This window comes from Coenobita brevimanus, chromosome 60 (assembly GCF_032717465.1).
Source record: "Coenobita brevimanus isolate Jiangsu-jjx chromosome 60, ASM3271746v2, whole genome shotgun sequence".
Classification (NCBI taxonomy): Eukaryota; Metazoa; Arthropoda; class Malacostraca; order Decapoda; family Coenobitidae; genus Coenobita; species Coenobita brevimanus.
Window position 1 is genome coordinate 22,866,486 of NC_137013.1, and position 18,046 is coordinate 22,884,531.

Here is an 18,046-nt window from a genome sequence, read left to right on the forward strand (position 1 = left end):
CATTTCTCCCCGTTCTTGACTCCCCTCCCTACCCCCCCTCCATTACCCTATCCTCTCGCCTGCCCGGCCGTGCTATGCTAAGTAAATCTTCCCTGGAATTTTTCACTGATTTCATCCATTGAAATCAGCCGTATGTCCTATTCTTATACCAAATAATATATACAAGAAAGAAATAAGGTAAGTGAGAGTGCCATACACCTGGAATTGGCTAATTATCACCTGACAACACCTCACGTGCACTCGTACGCTAATTTTCGCTGTTTTTTTCCCCTTGAAATATGCCGTATAATCTATTTTCGTAATAAATATACATGTAAGGAGGGAAGGGAGAAGCCTAAGTGATATTTACATTCACCTGGAACTACCTAATTTATAATGTATTGTCTAGATTTCCTGCCAATTATGTCAGTGCTAGACAAAGCTGTTTCAAGATCTAACATTGGTAGCTCTGAATATATATCTCCTAAGTAGGCCTCTAATCTATTTTCGTAATAAATATACATGTAAGGAGGGAAGGGAGAAGCCTAAGTGATATTTACATTCACCTGGAACTACCAAATTTATAATGTATTGTCTAGATTTCCTGCCAATCATATCAGTGCTAGACTTAGCTGTTTCAAGAAGTAATATTGGTGACTCTGAATAACCCCCAAGCAGGCCTCCACGCTGGCCCTCCGTTATCAGTTTACTCTCATCTTCCGAAGCGAGGGTACGTATGTTTCTTCTTGCTGACTTCAAGGCCTTTTTTCACCCCCATGCAAATGGCCCTGTGACCTTTACCCCCTACTAAACCTCGTGTGGAAAGAGGTAAAGGGCTGACAATTGATAAAAGAGTGACTACGATCTTTCTACTGAGTAAAACAGTGCAAGTGGAATTGTAAATAATGTGTAAATAATGTGTAAACAGCAAGTGAAAGTAATGAATGTAAATATACGTGAACAATGGAAAATAGTTTTATAAGTTATTTCAAGTGACAGTGCACAACACAGTGTAAATAAAATAGAAATGTAAATAACGTAAATAAAATAGAGAACATAAATAGAAATGTAAATGAGTAGTATTATAAGAATACGAGTATATACCCTAGGAGTAATGAAAGTGAAAGTTTCACTCTAGCATTTCTGAATGCTATGAGTTATGAGAGTGAAGATGAAAGTGACATTCACTCTCAATGCCAGTATACAGGACGAGAAAGTGAATGCTACGTATTTTACTGAAAGAAATTGAATCCCTACAGTGACAATAAACTAATACTACTGAAGGAAACTTATGGATAAAGACTGTAGATATATATAAGTGTTATATAGTAATAGAAATATAAAGTGTGAGGGGTTTTATGAATAATAAATGACAGACTACCAAGAGCGAACTAGTGCCAGTGCGACGATCAGACGCGCTCGTAATTTCCATTGCTTTCATTTTTTTTTTTTTTTTTCAGTATGGATCCCAAACTACTTGAAAATTGTAGAATAGTGTTTATAGTGTTTGTATCTGGCTGTGGTAATCATATTACGGGTTGTCGGGAAGTGTAAAGTGGAGACTTCGTTACCCTACTTCAGAGGTCTCCACAAGTCCTACGGTAACTGACGAAGGCTCAACAATCATTCCAGGAGAAAGCTGAAGGTATGTGCCATAAGCATATGTAATTTTATTATTCTAGGACTAATAACTGATTTTTGGCAAATATTTTTTGAGAGTCTGTCGGAGCCCAAATAACCCCGCGGCACACGCAAGTCATTGGTAAACAAGCCCACGGTGTAGGGGTTAACAGTGGATATCATGGAGTCTGGTCCACCAGGCGCATGTTAATGTTATAATCAAGGACACAGGTTTCCAAACGTGGCGCCTCCTCTCGCTGCGGTAATCCACGGACTCTGTACGGTGCATCAATGGACGGTGAACCATGGACAATAGGCTGACTTCTCTGTTGTGGCTCCACACTGTACCTAGGATGTTGTTAGCCTGGAAGAAGACCACCTAATTTTTTTCTAGTTTCCGACCCACCTTGACCATGTGACGCCAGTTCACCTTGACGGTACCATAGATTCCCGTGTCAATGCCTGTGTAGATAACGAGCGAGAAGAGGGCTAGCGTACCAGTTATCCAGGTAAAGTACGTAACCACGATGAAGATAGTCTTCAATCACTGACTTTACCACTGCTCCAGACAGTCCAATATTCCGATCCTCTATTATGTCTGTCTGTGCACCAGTGTACAAGACTATGTCTTGCACATAACCAATCCTACAGTCACACATAACAAAGATCTTGAACCCAAAACGGTGCCTTTTGCTGGGTATGTACTGCCAAAAGGAAATATTGCCTCTCCACAACACGAAACTCGTCTATGACAAGGTCTCTAGAGGGATAAAATGAGGAACGAAATGTTTGCCATAGGTGATCAAAAACCAACCTAATTCGCCTCATCTTATCAGTGTCATTTGCATTCGCAGGATCATCAGCATCGTAAAAGTGGAGGTGGCTTAGAATTTGCTGAAACCGATTACAGCTCATAATTTTGCCAAATATTGGTGTCTGCATGATAGGGTCCCTTGTCCAGTGTGCCGGAATTCTGTTTTTACCAACAATACCCATCAAAAGTACCAGGGCAAAAAACAAAAACATTTCTGCAAGGGACACAGGGTAATCATAAATGATGGAATGCCTGCTCCTTGTGCCTAGTCTTTCATTCTCACGCCACTGGCTGCTAGCAAAACGGTTGGTTTGTTCCACTATTTGCTCCACAAAACCCTCACTGAAAAACAGGTGGAAAAAATCCAGCCTAGTGGAACTACGGTGAATTCCTGGAGCCATGCAACCAGTGCCCCTGCTCAGTGAAGGGGTGAATGATTGGAGAAAAATCACTGCCATCTACCCAATTCCAATTCACATAACCCTCGCCCCCATCATCCCCATTGTCGCCTTCGTCGGGGTGGGGAGGAGACGCTGGTGGGGGAGGTTGGGGAGCAGTGCGGAGGGCTTCCCCACTTGCACTCCTCTTCCCTTGGCCATTACCCTTCCCCTTTCCCTTACCCTTATGGCCTTGGGGAACATCACGGGGCTGTCGGGAGGAAGTCTTGGAATATTGGGGAGCATAAGACGTGCTGAGGAGTGGTTCCTCCTCACCTTCCCCCTCCATCACCACACCACGTGATTCATTGAGCACCCTCACTGCCCCACTTGATACGCCCCGCCACCTCACACCACCAAGGGAGAGCGATGGCTCACTCCTGTCACTCTCACTTTCAATTGTCGCCCCAGAACTTTCGATTTCACTCCCCACTCCCTCCACTCCCGCCCTCCCCAAACAAAAGACTAGGCCCATACCAACTATGACGACGTGCTGAGCGCTCGGGGCCATGATGAGTGATAATTTCATGGCCGTACCACTTGGCAGCACGTCCCACGGCTCCGTCCTCATCCTCGTCCTCGAAATCGGGCTCCACATCACGTAGGAGCTGCCTGGAGGTGGTTGAACGCTGCTTTGGTGCAGGCTGACCCTCTCTAGCAGTACGATACGTTACGTAGCGCCACTTCCTGGGGGACGGCACCTCCTCATCACTGCTGCTTGTATCCTCCTCCTCTGGTTGGACATAATCTTTGTCCACCACCTCGTCATCGAGTGGCGAATCACTGTCGCCTGTGAAGGTGTCCAGGGCGGCTTGGATTTACTCGCTAAATCGCAAAAAAAAAAAAAAAAGCATACTCACTTCTTTCACCATACAGTCTTTTATAAACTCCAGGTATGCCTTCGCCTGATCTGGTCAGAGCTCTGACTGAGAAGTCATAACGAACCTTAACCAAATGGTGGAGGAGAATCGGGAGGAAAATATAAAAAGATGAACTGGATTTAGGAGCGTTGAGGGAGATATGATTAGGATTGTGCAGAAGAAAGAGAAGAGTGTGAGAGTCAGTGGAGAGGAACAGATGGGTTTTAACTGAAGATGTTGAAAAAGACCCAAAAGAGAACCACACTCGAATGAAGAGGAGATGGAAAGAGCTAAAGAAAGAGAGGAGGATAAATAATGATGGGAGACCATGGGAGCAAGTGATCGACTGCTTAATAATAATGGGTCAGTATAAAAAAAAAGTGAGAGGAAGCTGATGAGAGTAAATTGTAAGAGGGAGATTAATGCAAGGGAAATGCTGAAGGCCTTCTGGAGACCGAACACTAAAGAAAGATGTACAGTTGGATAATTATAAGGTACCACCTAAACAAAGAAGGAGAAAATCCAATCGTGACTACAAAAGGTCAACTACGAAATTAAAAAAAAAAAAAAAAACGAAAAATAGGATGGAGAAAGGAACATTCTCGAGGAAAATGATTAACATGAAAGTTAAGAAGTGTTATATGAATGCAGGGAAGCACGAGGAATTAAGAAAAAGGGATGAAAGTGGAAAAGAAACGAAGGAAAAGTGGGTTGAGTTACAAATCTTAAAGATTATGTTCACTATGTGATTGCTCAGTAATGTGTATGGGCTGACACCCAAGAAGATGGAATTTAAAGATTATATTTCAAAAATAAGTCAGAAATTATATGCTAAAGTAAAGCAAATGTGAACACTGACATCGATACGAACGCGGTAAGTTAGAATGAATACAGTTTGTGAACGAAGATAGGGATGGAAACTCTGGAGACTTAATGTCTATGGCTCAGTGGGTTAGAGCGCTCCGCTCTGACCGAAGGGTCGGAGGATCGAATCCACCCAAGGGTCATTGGTAGACATCAGGAAGGGCATCCGGTCATAAAATGCTACACGCTCCAAACCAAAGTCCTCTACCCAGGGGCAACGCCTTAGCCCTTATCCAAAAAAGGGGTACCTGGCGTAAAAATAACTTTTATATATATATATATATATATATATATATATATATATACAGTATATATATATATATATATATATATATATATATATATATATATATAAACAGTGATAACACACTTTGGCAGTATTAAGGCTACTGAGGCAGAAGGACTTGGGGTAAGATACAAAAATAACGCAGTGAAAAATTAAATATAAATGACAAACATTTCACCAAACAAGAACATAAAAGAGGTACGAGAGGGATCAGTTAAGACAGTTCTTATGTGTTGAGGGAAAAAAAAAAAAAAAAAAATCCCGAAGAAAGAATGATGCTGACTGCAGTCTGCAACTCTAGCAGTAATTGTCACGAGTCGGCTAGTGACATTGGCTTTTGTGGGAAACCACGAACTCAAGTGGAATCCCAGTTTATCGTTCAGTAACCGCTCATTCGCACGGAAGCCTTGTCAAATCAATTTTTCATTGTCATACGTGATCGTCTTTGTGTGAGACATTAGCGCTTCCGCTGAGCGATTTGTTTTGGGCGCGTTTCGCTCACTCGACTGTTAAGAAAATGCGGCCTAGCGCTCTCTTTTTCCCACAAGTTTACTGAGTCCAGTGTCTGTTGTGACGGAGAGAGGTTCTGTGCTCCAGCAGTGTGAGAGATGAGAGGTCAGCTAGCACCCAGACTCCACTAGACTACAGTTCTCCAGACTCCCACCCTTCGTTGGTGATACACAGCATTCATTGACCAGTATTTCTTTTCGTTTTCCTAGACTTAAGAGTTTAGTTAAGGTGTTTTTCCTAGGCGTAAGAATTTAGCTCTTGAGTGAGTGAGTGAGTGCGATCTCATTAATTTGATTTTGAAATGTAACGTTATATTTATTTTGTAATCAATAAATTTAACAGCTCTTTTTCTTGAGCTTAATGTAATGTAAACTCTTGTTTCATTTCTCCGCAGTTAAGCTTATTTCTCTTATAGCTCCTAGCTTGCATAAACGTTTGCCATTCATAACTGGTACTTAGGCCAGTCTTGTGTATTAAGCTTAAAATCCGTTGTGCCTCCTAGGAGTTAAGCATCAGCAAAAACCTGATACTATTATTAGTATTAGTTATTTATTGTCAGGGGTGAAGTAACTTTCTCCAGAGGCTAACAGTACTAATAAACAGCGATTGAGTAATTAGTCTCTGCTGTGTACTGTTGAGAAAGTTTATAAATTCTCGTTCTTAGAGAATCGTGCAAAGCAAGCCAGCGTAAAGTAATCGTTGCTTGATTTAGTAAGACAATCATTGTCCCTGCTCTGCAGTATTATTGAACATTATTATTACTATTTAAATAATATAAGTATTTATTTTAAAAACCCTGTGACAATTGGCGACCTCATTTCAGGATATTAACTCCTAGCTCTAAAGCTATTCACGAGATAATACTCACTCGTTCATATTTAGGTATTTATAATTAAAGTTTATAGGCACAAGCTTACTGGTGTTTACCGTTAATTTAGCAAGTGAATTTTTGCTTAATTAATCTATAGAGTATTTTACTCTATTTAGTACTTTATTTTTGGTAACGCCAGACGATTTTATTCGCTCCTGGGTAGCCGCCGTACCCATTGTGTCAATTATTGAGTCTTCTCAGTTATTTGCATTTTTGCTTTATTCTTTTCCAGTTAACTAGATAAGACTGGTCACCACTAGCTTGTGTCTGTATTCTTTACGTGTGTTATTAGCATTCATTTGCGAAGCAGTTAGTAGTCAGTTTCGGCTTGCTCAGTAAATTAGCGACATGGCTACCACTGTATTTTTACGGGAAGCCAAAGATATGGGTCTTACAGACCTAACTGAAATTAAAGAGTACATACTCTCACGGCATAATATGGACCAGCAGCGCGAGAATGATGCCCGTGAAGAGCATGAAGATTCAGCGCGAATACGAGCGAGAACAGTGTGAGGAACGCGAAAAGGAGCGCGAATACGAGCAAGAACAGCGCGAACACGAGCGAAAACAGCGCCAACTCGACTTAGAGCACGAGCGAGAACAGCGTGAGGAACGAGAGAGAGAACGAGAACACGAACGTGCCGAGCAAGAAGCACGCGAAAAACACGAATATGAAATGCTGAAGCTCAAGCGAGATTCCTTGGCTTCAGACACATCTGGTGCAGTTGGTTCAAGCTCCACGAGCGCTCTCCCTGCACATGTTATGGCGACCCCACACATCAAGCTTCCCTCATACAAAGATGGCGAGCGAATCAAGCCATACATAGCTCAATTTGAAGACATGGCTCAACTTTACCAGCTCAATGATGCAGCTAAGCGGCTTTAGTTTCTTAGCCTATTTGAGGGCCTTGCCCTCGATATTCTCCACAGAATTCGTGGAGACAATCTCACGTATGGGATGATGAAAGCTGCACTCATTAAGGCGTATGGTCTCACAGTAGACGACGCCAAAGTTCAGTTCATGCGAGCTCGTCTCCAAGACAAGGAGAGAGCTGTTCAGTTCCTCGACCGTCTCACTGCTTACTTAGGTGAGTGGATGGAGAAAGATGAAACTCCTTCCACACGTGAGGGGATAATTGACCTTATGCTGCGTACACAGCTAGAGAGGTCGTGGCCCGCTGAGCTCATAGCACAGCTTAAGATCTGCCAGGTGAAAGATGCCAGCCAAATGGCAGAAAAGGCTGACGCATATTTTACTGCATACAGGTATCAAACTCGTAAGCAGCATACCTGGAACAAGAAAGCTGATAAATCTGGGAAACCGTCTCAGACTGAATCCCAGCAACAAGGCCATTCTCAGAATAATGGCCAAGGTCCAAAACCGCAGTGGAAGGACCAGGGGCAAAACACTCAGAAACCTGAGTTGAAGAGGTACAACAAGTACCCTAACCAGCAGCAGTATCAGCCACGCAACCGACCGTCGGGACAAACTTTTTCACCACCAGCTCAAAAGAGGCAGGAAGCGAATGCAGCCTTCATTCCTCAGCAGCAGCACGGTGGTCACGTCCCTACCAGTGTGGGTACTCCCCCACAGTTCACTAGTCCCACAGTGACAGTGAACCCCCCTCCACAGATGGCCAATGTTCCATCTCCTCGGGCAGTGAGTACGACCCCTCAAGTTTCTAAGTCACAAGGCACAATGTTTGCCGCATCAATTCAGCAGCTTCATGAGTGGCTAGCTGCTTCCTCCACAGGCCCTCCCACAGGTGACAGTACCTTCCTTGTTCAGCAAGGGTTTGTGGGAGACATTCCTGTGAAGGTCCTGAGAGACAATGGATCCTCAGGTTGCTCTGTCAAGCAGAGTCTAGTTCGGCCTGAGCAGTACACAGGTCGACAGATCCATGCAAACCTTATTGATGGATCAGTGAGATTGTTCCCTGAGGCATGTATCCAGGTGGCATCTCCATTTTATACTGGTACGACACTCGCAGTTGTCATGCCAGAACCTTTATTTGACCTCATTATAGGTAACATTTTCGGTGTCAAGGATAGTTGCACCGAGGATGACGCTACTCAGACTTCGACTGCAGTAACTCGAGCCATCGTTGAGGCTCCAGACTGTGTCACCCCTGTGACCATTGAATCGCCGCAAGATCTGATATGTAGCCAACTTGTTGTTCAAGAACAACATTCTGACCCGACACTTGCTGCCGTGCGGAACAAACAAAAGGGTAGAGTGATAAAGTATTCACGGGGAGGTCGAGCCAAGTTCCTTCGTAACCAAGGATGGCTCTACTGTGAGTCACGAACACCCGAGGGCGAGGTTCGACTGCAGTTTGTCGTTCCTGCCAAGTACCGCCAAGCAGTGTTAGAATGGGGTCATTGTTCAGCCTCAGGAGGTCACATGGGCAAAAGGAAGACCCAGGGCCGTATCCGAGCTGACTTTTTCTGGCCAGGGATGGGACGAGACATAGATAGTTTCGTCCATTCCTGCAGTGTGTGTCAAAGTAACACCACTAATCAGGGACATGTCCCTCCTGTGCTGTTTGTAACCACACCCGTAATCTCTGAGTCAGTTGAGAGACAGGGTAGTGGTAATGTGGGTGTAGACCTGATGTCTCACCTACTAACTGCTTACTAACTAGCAACTGTTGTATGCTGGGTTCCGTAAGATAGGCGGCCTCAGAGATTTGAGTAATCCAAGGACCAGCCTGGTTCCCAGTTAAAAGTGTAGACCAGCCGTCTCACTCGTTGGCCCCACAGGACACAGTATATCCAGGGCCTGTACATACATGTATACCATTAGTTAAGGGGGAAGTTTGAGAACCCTGTAGAGACAGTCCGAGGCTGTGTACGAATTACCTTGTGGAACGTCTCGAGCTGTGGGCCCCTCTGAGGATTCCCGGAGAATGCACATTACCCACATGAGTGTTCACACCCATGGTGGGTGTTAAAACGTGACCTGCCCGAGATTTCGTAGCGATTCTCAGCTTCCTGTATTAGTCGTAAGTGTATAGTTAGGTTAACCAGTAAACTGCCCGTTCTAAGCAATTTGTGAATTCAAGAACTGGCACGTTTCCTGGTTAATGATGTTAAGTTAACTAGTAAACTGCCCATTCTAAGAGATTTGAGTAATTCAAGAACTGGCACAGTTCCTAGTTAATAAGTGTTAACCAGTAAACTATAAGGGTTCTAAGCAATTTGTGAATTCAAGAATTACGTTTCCTGGTTAATAATGACATAAGTACTGATTGCTAGGCAGAGAGAGAGAGAGAGAGAGAGAGAGAGAGAGAGAGAGAGAGAGAGAAATAACAGTTTTGATGCTCCACCTTAAATTCCTTTCGCAGGTGTAGCTGGTGGGTGTAGCATTGCCATGCAGATCAGCTGGTCGTTCCTGTTGCATGCTGCCGCCCCTTCTCTTCTGCCTCGTCGTCATTATTCACTATAAATTTGTATTATGTGATTTTACACGTAGGCACAGTTATACCATAACTGTCACACCTACACCGTGTATTACATACACTACGCTACATAACAATTAGTTGTTAATGTAAATGTTGCGAACTTTCGCTCAGTTTGACCTGAGTACAGGATTTTCACCATCGTCACGGAGTTTTGCCCTCAAGCTTGCTTCTATTAACGTAAATACGAGTTTTTTTTTCGCTCACTGGCGACTGCGACTCTCTCCTGTGGCAGGATAGCACACACACACCACAGTGTGAATCTTGTGTGACTGAGTTAGGATTTATATGTATGTATATTGAAATCTTTCTTTCTGAAGAAAGAATGATTTAATTTTTATGGGGCGTAATGTCACGAGTCGGCTAGTGACATTGGCTTTTGTGGGAAACCTCGAACTCAAGTGGAATCCCAGTTTATCGTTCAGTAACCGCTCATTCGCACGGAAGCCTTGTCAAATCAATTATTCATTGTCATACGTGATCGTCTTTGTGTGAGACATTAGCGCTTCCGCTGAGCGATTTGTTTTGGGCGCGTTTCGCTCACTCGACCGTTAAAAAAATGCGGCCTAGCGCTCTCTTTTTCCCATGAATTTACTGAGTCCAGTGTCTGTTGTGACGGAGAAAGGTTCTGTGCTCCAGCAGTGTGAGAGATGAGAGGTCAGCTAGCACCCAGACTCCACTAGACTACAGTTCTCCAGACTCCCACCCTTCGTTGGTGATACACAGCATTCACTGACCAGTATTTCTTTTCGTTTTCCTAGACTTAAGAGTTTAGTTAAGGTGTTTTTCCTAGGCGTAAGAATTTAGCTCTTGAGTGAGTGCGATCTCATTAATTTGATTTTGAAATGTAACGTTAAATTTATTTTGTAATCAATAAATTTAACAGTTCTTTTTCTTGAGCTTAATGTAATGAACTCTTGTTTCATTTCTCCGCAATGAAGCTTATTTCTCTTATAGCTCCTAGCTTGCATAAACGTTTGCCATTCATAACTGGTACTTAGGCCAGTCTTGTGTATTAAGCTTAAAATCCGTTGTGCCTCCTAGAAGTTAAGCATCAGCAAGAACCTGATACTATTATTAGTATTAGTTATTTATTGTCAGGGGTGAAGTAACTTTCTCCAGAGGCTAACAGTACTAATAAACAGCGATTGAGTAATTAGTCTCTGCTGTGTACTGTTGAGAAAGTTGATAAATTCTCGTTCTTAGAGAATCGTGCGAAGCAAGCCAGTGTAAAGTAATCGTTGCTTGATTTAGTAAGACAATCATTGTCCCTGCTCTGCAATATTATTGAACATTATTATCATTTAAAATAATATAAGTATTTATTTTAAAAACCCCGTGACAGTAATATTGTAGTTGTAACTGTAGCCCAGGGTTCATCTGAAACATGAGCCGGTGGACTGCAGCTGGAAATTGCCGTCCTTCTAAATCTCACCATCCTCCCATTGTGGGATAGGGAAATCGTTGAGGGACGTTCGTATAACCAGGGAGGTCAATCATCCAGTTATAACGGTGCTTCAGCGTGAAGGTGCCATAGAATAATTGGAAAGGAATGAAAATAGGAATCAGGAAAGAGTCTTGGCAACATAAACAGACAGATTTGGTAGATAATATGATAACATGTTGAAGAAACTATAAGAATAAGAACATAAACACAGATTTGGTAGGAGATAATATGATAACATGTTGAAGAAATTATAAAAATAAGAGGGTACGATGAACTACTGACATTGTACTTTATACTAACGAAAGATCCCTGTGATATAATCAGTATGACGTACTAGAGCCCCAGGGAAAGAGGAAAGAGGTGGCACGTGGTCAGTGAAATTGTGTTATTGCGAAATATGAGAGGGAGAGAAGTACATGAACAGAACGATTTAACTGTGATTGAGCAGACATTTACTCCCTTGGGCAGTGTTTTTTAAACAGGTGCCATGGCGCTCTGGTGTGTCACTGACAATGCTCAGGGGTGCCGGGAGATTGTTACTACGGTAACATTCCCTTGGCTTCATTGCATTCGAGACTAAGATTTGTCTTATAATCAACCAGTAAAGAACGTACAAAAATTATATTGAGGTGTATTGTGAGGATTAATTAATTATTATACCTGCAAAACCACTCAGAATAAGACCCACATCCTTACCCTTAGTCTGCCTCCACACTGCCTGTATTGTTGTCGTGGGAGACTTAGTGCTGTATTTTCACTGACAGCGCACACTGTATGTTAAACGTTTATAGATCTCTCTCTCTCTCTTTTCTTTTTTTTTTTATATCTTTTATGCAACTTATACCTCCTTATTATCGACAAATTTCCCATCAGGAACATACAAGAAGATATTACCAGGCGTTACCAGAATTCCCAAGTCAACAATAATACGTCCAAATGTGTCAGAAAATGTCCATACCTTTACACTCTCCGCAATAGGCACGTCTGATGGATGGGTCTTGGCAGCGAGCAATATTCAAGGAGCAAGTGTTGTTGTAGGTCACACCGTCGCTGCCACACACGGGTTTGTATAGCTTGGAGCACTTTTTAGGACACTTCTTTTGGGGGTAAGCTGAGAAAAAAAAATATCAAGGAAAATAAATTATCTGAACTAGTTGAAAAAAAATAATAATATTTGGAGTGAAGAATTTCTTTGAATTAAATTGTACCACATTAATGAAGTAAAAAATCAGCAGCCAGTAATCAGAACAGTATACTGTATATGTTGCTATCGTACCGAAGTATTATAATTAAGCTCTTTGTAATGTCACTGTATTATAAATGCCATACAGTGAGATAAGAACACGCCGTTTTCATTAGGCAAGAAAAGTCACAGGACATGACGGGCTACTTTGAACAGACAGGGGAAAGAATACAATTGTCCACTTATTTTAATAACAAATAACAAAAAAAGGAAGATTATCGCCTACCTACATCCACCGCCAAGATCACCATCACCACCACCAGACACAGTCTTCGTTGCACCATCATCACTGATACCTGGTCTCCACAGCACGATTTCCTATGCAGAATAAATTGGATTAAAAAAAAGGGGACGGGGGGGGGGGGCAATTCCAGTGGCATGTACTATGTTCTACCAAAGTCATCATGACTTTAAATAGTAAAGAATCTCATTTTAAACATACGTGTCCCGAACTATTTCAAACAAGGTACTCAGGTTATTCCTTCTAAAACGTATCAGCTCACAGGGGCTGGGCCAAGGCCACCGAGAAACACAGGCCTGTGCTATTCTGGGGGTTGACCTGATGACGTGGACATAGGGAGTGCTACCTGAGTGTCCTGACTCCTGTCCTCAGTCCTCACTACTTCCCTCAGTGTGATGTATGGTGAAGTCGGAGTCAGAACACGCTGTTTTCCATGCAAATTTTCCCTTCTAACACTGTGTATAGTGATTCAGACTTCGTTATTTATCAGCACAAGGGATGCCTAACACATGTGCTGTCCCGAATTGCAAGGGAAATTACAGCTCAGGACCCAGAGTGCACGTGTTTTCCTTCCCCAAAGATGAGGAACTTTCCAGAAAGTGAGTATGAGCAATTAAGAGGGATGGATACACACCAAGCAGGGTTTTCTCGGTGGCCTTGGCTGGGCAACTACAGTGACCTGACATACATGGTCCTACGGCCTTAGTCATTGCTATCCTGTTCATCCTGTTCTCTCTCTCTCTCTCTCTCTCTCTCTTTCATTTTAGAGCAACCGAATGATCAAGAATATGCAGGGTAAAACAGCACAGCTCCAAAATTGTTTTATTTCGAATACTATTAAAGATCTAGAGGATCTACTCACATCGATGAATAGCTTTTGAAAAAATGTTGCTTAAAAGTGGAGTTTTCTTTAAAAGAAAAGAAAAAAAGAAAAGAGGAATCACCATCATATTGCAGAAAAAAACAAGTTGCCCCAAGGTGAGCATCAAAACCGTTTTTTTTTTTTTTTTTCTGAGACTTAAAAGGCAGATCTATGCACACTGCTGGAAGTCTTGTGAAGAAGTAACCGGTGTGGCATACCACTACATACTTATGCAGCCGGATTAACCTCTACCTGGCACATCCCTAGACACTATGGCATACTGTATGAGGCCCTTAAGACCACAGGAGAACAAGCGCCCCCCTCCCACATTGCCTTTTTTATTTATTTATTTATTTTTATTTTGCTTCGGTGAGGCAGTGGCTCAATCGGTAGAGAGGTGGCCTGCAGTCCTTACGGACCCAGGTTCGAATCCCGGCTGGGGCAGGGAACTGTTTAAAGATTTGAATTTCATTAAATCAGGCTTTACTGATCTACCAGAAGACCCACCGACATGTCGTAAAAATACCCCCGCTAATACCAATACACCAGTTCTGTATGAGACAGCCCTAGCATGTATTTAATATGGACGGTGGGTGTTAGCGCCGAAGTGGTGACATGTAGAGGTGTATATGTAGGAGGACTGCTGGGCCTTGATAGCAGGCTGTGAAGCCTATGCCCAGAGTCGGACACATTAAAAAAAAATTAAAAAAAAAATCATTCCTCTATCTGGAGAGAGAGACATTGTCCCAAGGGAGAAGTAAACAGGATTTGCTCTGAGCTCATGATGTCTAAGGTCAGATACCCTCTGAACAGACCTCGTATATGCAGACACATTTACATACACATACACATGCAGGCATATGCATGTACACATGCACATATGGCATACATGCACATACAGGTCCATATACATGCACATTTGCATACATGTACAGTACACATACCATAACCAGTGGTCACATGTACTATACACAGTAATAATAAACATAAGGCTGGGGGAGGCGGTAGCTCAGTCGGTAGAAAGGTGGCCTGCAGTCCTACCGGACCCAGGTTCAAATCCCCACTGGGGCAGGGAACAGTTTAAGGATTTGAATTTAATAAAAGCAGACTTTACTGATCTACCAGAAGACCCGCTGACACGTTCTAAAAATACCTCTGCTAACACCAATACACCAGTCCTGTATGAGACAGCCCTCGCATGTATTCAATATGGACGGTGGGTGTTAGCGCCGAAGTGGTGACTTAGAGAGGTGTATGGAATGAAGGAGGACTACTGAGCCTTGGGAGCAGGCTGTGAAGCCTATGCCCAGAGTCGGACACTTAAAAGAAAAAAAAAACTGCACCAAGCACCTGCAGCACGTTCGTTTCAGGACCACACCACGACAACTCACACCAGCGACGAATCACATTGATGTTTGCTGAGCTAGAAATCGAAATGTAGGCCAATGTGAGTGCTTCTTGTAAAACCAGGGTTCAGGAGTGGCGTTTTAGTGCAGTAAAAGTGAGAAGGGTTATTGGGGGGTAGGATGGAAGGAGAGGGGGAGGTATAGAGGGAAGGAGGAGAGGTGCCAGGTGGTGGGGAGTGAATACAGTCCCATACACCATCAGTCACAGTGTTATCTCTAATGGATGTCAGCCAATGCGAGAGCCTTATTGTGGCGGGAAAGCGAGAGAAAGCAAGCAAAAGAGAAAGACTGTAGGACGGTGGGGGGGGGGGATTAGTGTTGAACCTGTGCTATTGTCTCTCTGGCTGCAGTGTTGTGAGCCTGCGAGGAGTTGTACATACTTGGCGGCTAGAGGCTTTATCATTCTCTCGTGCTATTACAGTGTTATCATGGCATTTCAGTATGATTATTAATTTGTTTTCATTACTGACAGAGTGACTAATGGGCCGTAAATATTCCTGAGTGGCAGGTGAGAGTTAGGGCACTAGCATGAGCAAGGAGTGCAACGATTGTCTACCTCTTCTTTCAACTGTAGGTGTTTGTTTTTTCTGTTAATATTAAATCTGAGATAAGTACGTATGTTTCTTACATTTTTATTTTTTTCTTGTGATTGTTGTCTTCTTGTATGACTGTAAGAGCATCTATTTAACCTACTTTCAAGCATTTGGTTTGGCACTGTGCATTTTGTTTGGTATAAACAATATTTATATTTTTCCTCTATTTGCGTAATTGTTACTATAAAAATCCTCATTGGGCAAGCTACATCCTGCCACTTGAATCGTTTCAATATCTCGGTTAGTTAGGATGATATGGTTCTTTCAGTTTGTGTCAATTTTAATCGTTAATACAGTATCTCGAAACAATGATTTTAACACTTGTGCTCCTGTGGTCTGAAGGGCCTCATATGATACAGTACACCAAGACACCACGTGGTCGCCTGCTAAATCCCCTGTGGTATGCAGCGCGATTTCCCAGCCCTCCTTAAGCCGAATTATCTTGGGCTAACTAGATGTTGGGTGGGTTAAACTCCCTCAGGTAGTTAAGCACACAACCGTTTGGGAAGTGAATGCTGACTCTCAGAAGGGATCACGCAATGACCAACGCCAGGCAACCCGGGCCCTATCCACCCTGGCCCCAGGAGCCCCATTTCCAGCAGCCCCGTCCCCACCAGCTCCGACCCTAGTAGCCCGTGCCCCAGCAACGGTTTCCTATGCAGCCCTCTCCCCATCAGCCCCGACCCCAGCAGCCCGGGCCCCAGTAGCCCAGCCATAACAGCTCTGACCCAGCCACCCCAGCACCAGCAGTCCAGGCCCCAGAAGCCCACGCCGCAGCAGCCCTAGCAATAGCAGCCCCGATTCCCGGACCCTGGGCCCCAACGGTCCCGGCCTCTAGCAGACCTGGACCCGGTCCAGCAGCCCTGCACCTGGCCTAGCAGCCCAGCCATGGCCTAGCATAGCAGCTCCAGTCATAACCCAGCAGCCTCAACCATGGCACAGCAGCCCTAGCTATAGCAGCCCCAATCCTAGGAGCCTGGGCCAAAGAAGTCCCAGCCACAGCAACCTCGGCCGTGGCCCAGCACCCCCAGACCTGGCCTAGCAGCCCAGCCATGGCCTAGCAGCCCCAGCCATGGCCCAGCAGTCCCAGCTATGGTCCAGCAGCTCGAGTGCTGGCCCAGCAGACTCAGCCAAGGGCCAGCGGCTCCACACCATCTCCCACCAACCCAGCAGCAGAACCATTCAACCTAGATAGTCGTATTCAATGCTCTGGTAGAATCATACACTGCCTGCAGTTCTACCATGCCTCTCCATATTCACTCCCTAACCAATTTGAAATATTTAGTACTCTGTGATATGCCAAGTGTAAACGTATTTTACATATCCATAGTGTTTATTGATGTACATTTTTTTCCCCATTATTTACTTTCCTCTACATTATGTATATGCTACAGCCATATTCCATGCCTACCAATCATGTTACATATTTGCCCCTCAACTACAGGTATATTTTACTGTTTTTTGTGTATCATTATTAGAACTTTTGTAACTCATGTTTATGTACTCTCATGTATGTGATTTTATTTTTTTGTTAGAGGAGCAGCGTTGTAGGTCCCAAGACCGGTCTTGGTCTCGAGACTGGTCTCGAGACTAATTTGATGTGGTCCTGGTCTTGATCTTGGTCTCGTTTGACGTGGTCTTGGTCTTGGTCTTGATCTAGGTCTCAAAGCTTCTGGTCTCGGAATTTTGGCTCGAGACCTGGTCGAGACCAGCATTACAAAGTGCATCGCGGCGTGGGGAAAGTCGGAATTTATGATCATATACGGAGAAATATCATGGCTGATTCGATTCATGGCGTGCCATACAGCATTGTACTGTCTATAGATACTGCCTGACTAGTGCTACGATGATGATGCATGAGCTGACCCCTGTGAGCGCCGATAAAGTGCATGCGAGTCAAGAGGGCATGCATGACGTGGCCATTCTCACAGTGATAATCTCCGTTTCCAAGTGTTATGCTAAGTGTTTTTAGGGTGGCTTCCTGTCCTAACAACACCTAAGGTATAGCTGGGTTCCCTTTCTAGACCACAGCTTAAACACAGTGTAAGAGGAACAGGGCATATAAACACAGGGCAACAACCTTACATGTATATTACCAAATTCTGGATACAGGAAGCTAGACAATTCACAAGACTCTGTCCAAAGGCAAGAACTAGAATTGGCAGGTATCACGCAGGATGCCAACAGTCTCGGGAACAGATGGACAGACACTGTACTTAAGTGAAGATGGGATTACACTTTGTTCTAGGGCTGCTTTACTTTATGATCAGCTAGTCAGGTCAGGTGCTGGTAAGGGGATGGGTCTGTTATGATGTGGCAGGGGAAAACCAGCTCTGCTGTCGGGCCCTGCTGCGGATGTCACTGATTGCATTGTGCAGTTGACCCTTGTGTGGTGTGGTGCGGTGAGGATCTGTCCGTTCTCCCCTTGGGGCTAAGATGCGAATGAATGTGTTTGAATGGATGAGTAATTGGGGAGTGTGTCGTCCTGTCTTGGCTACCTCCCTTTCCTTGGGGGAAGCAGCCTAGGTATATAGATAGATCGATAGATAAAA

General features: G+C 43.8%; 1 protein-coding gene across 1 annotated transcript in view; it reads right to left on the reverse strand.

Moving 5' to 3' along the window:
- Positions 1-18,046, reverse strand: part of LOC145403316 (ovomucoid-like) — a 634,133-nt gene that overhangs the window by 595,148 nt on the left and 20,939 nt on the right. Inside the window, exons 2-3 of the mRNA XM_080275112.1 lie at positions 12,619-12,710; positions 12,108-12,260 (exon numbers count right to left, since the gene is read on the reverse strand). Coding sequence (XP_080131238.1) covers positions 12,108-12,260; positions 12,619-12,679 — 214 coding nt within the window. The 5' untranslated portion in view covers positions 12,680-12,710. The remainder of the gene's footprint in view (positions 1-12,107; positions 12,261-12,618; positions 12,711-18,046) is intronic.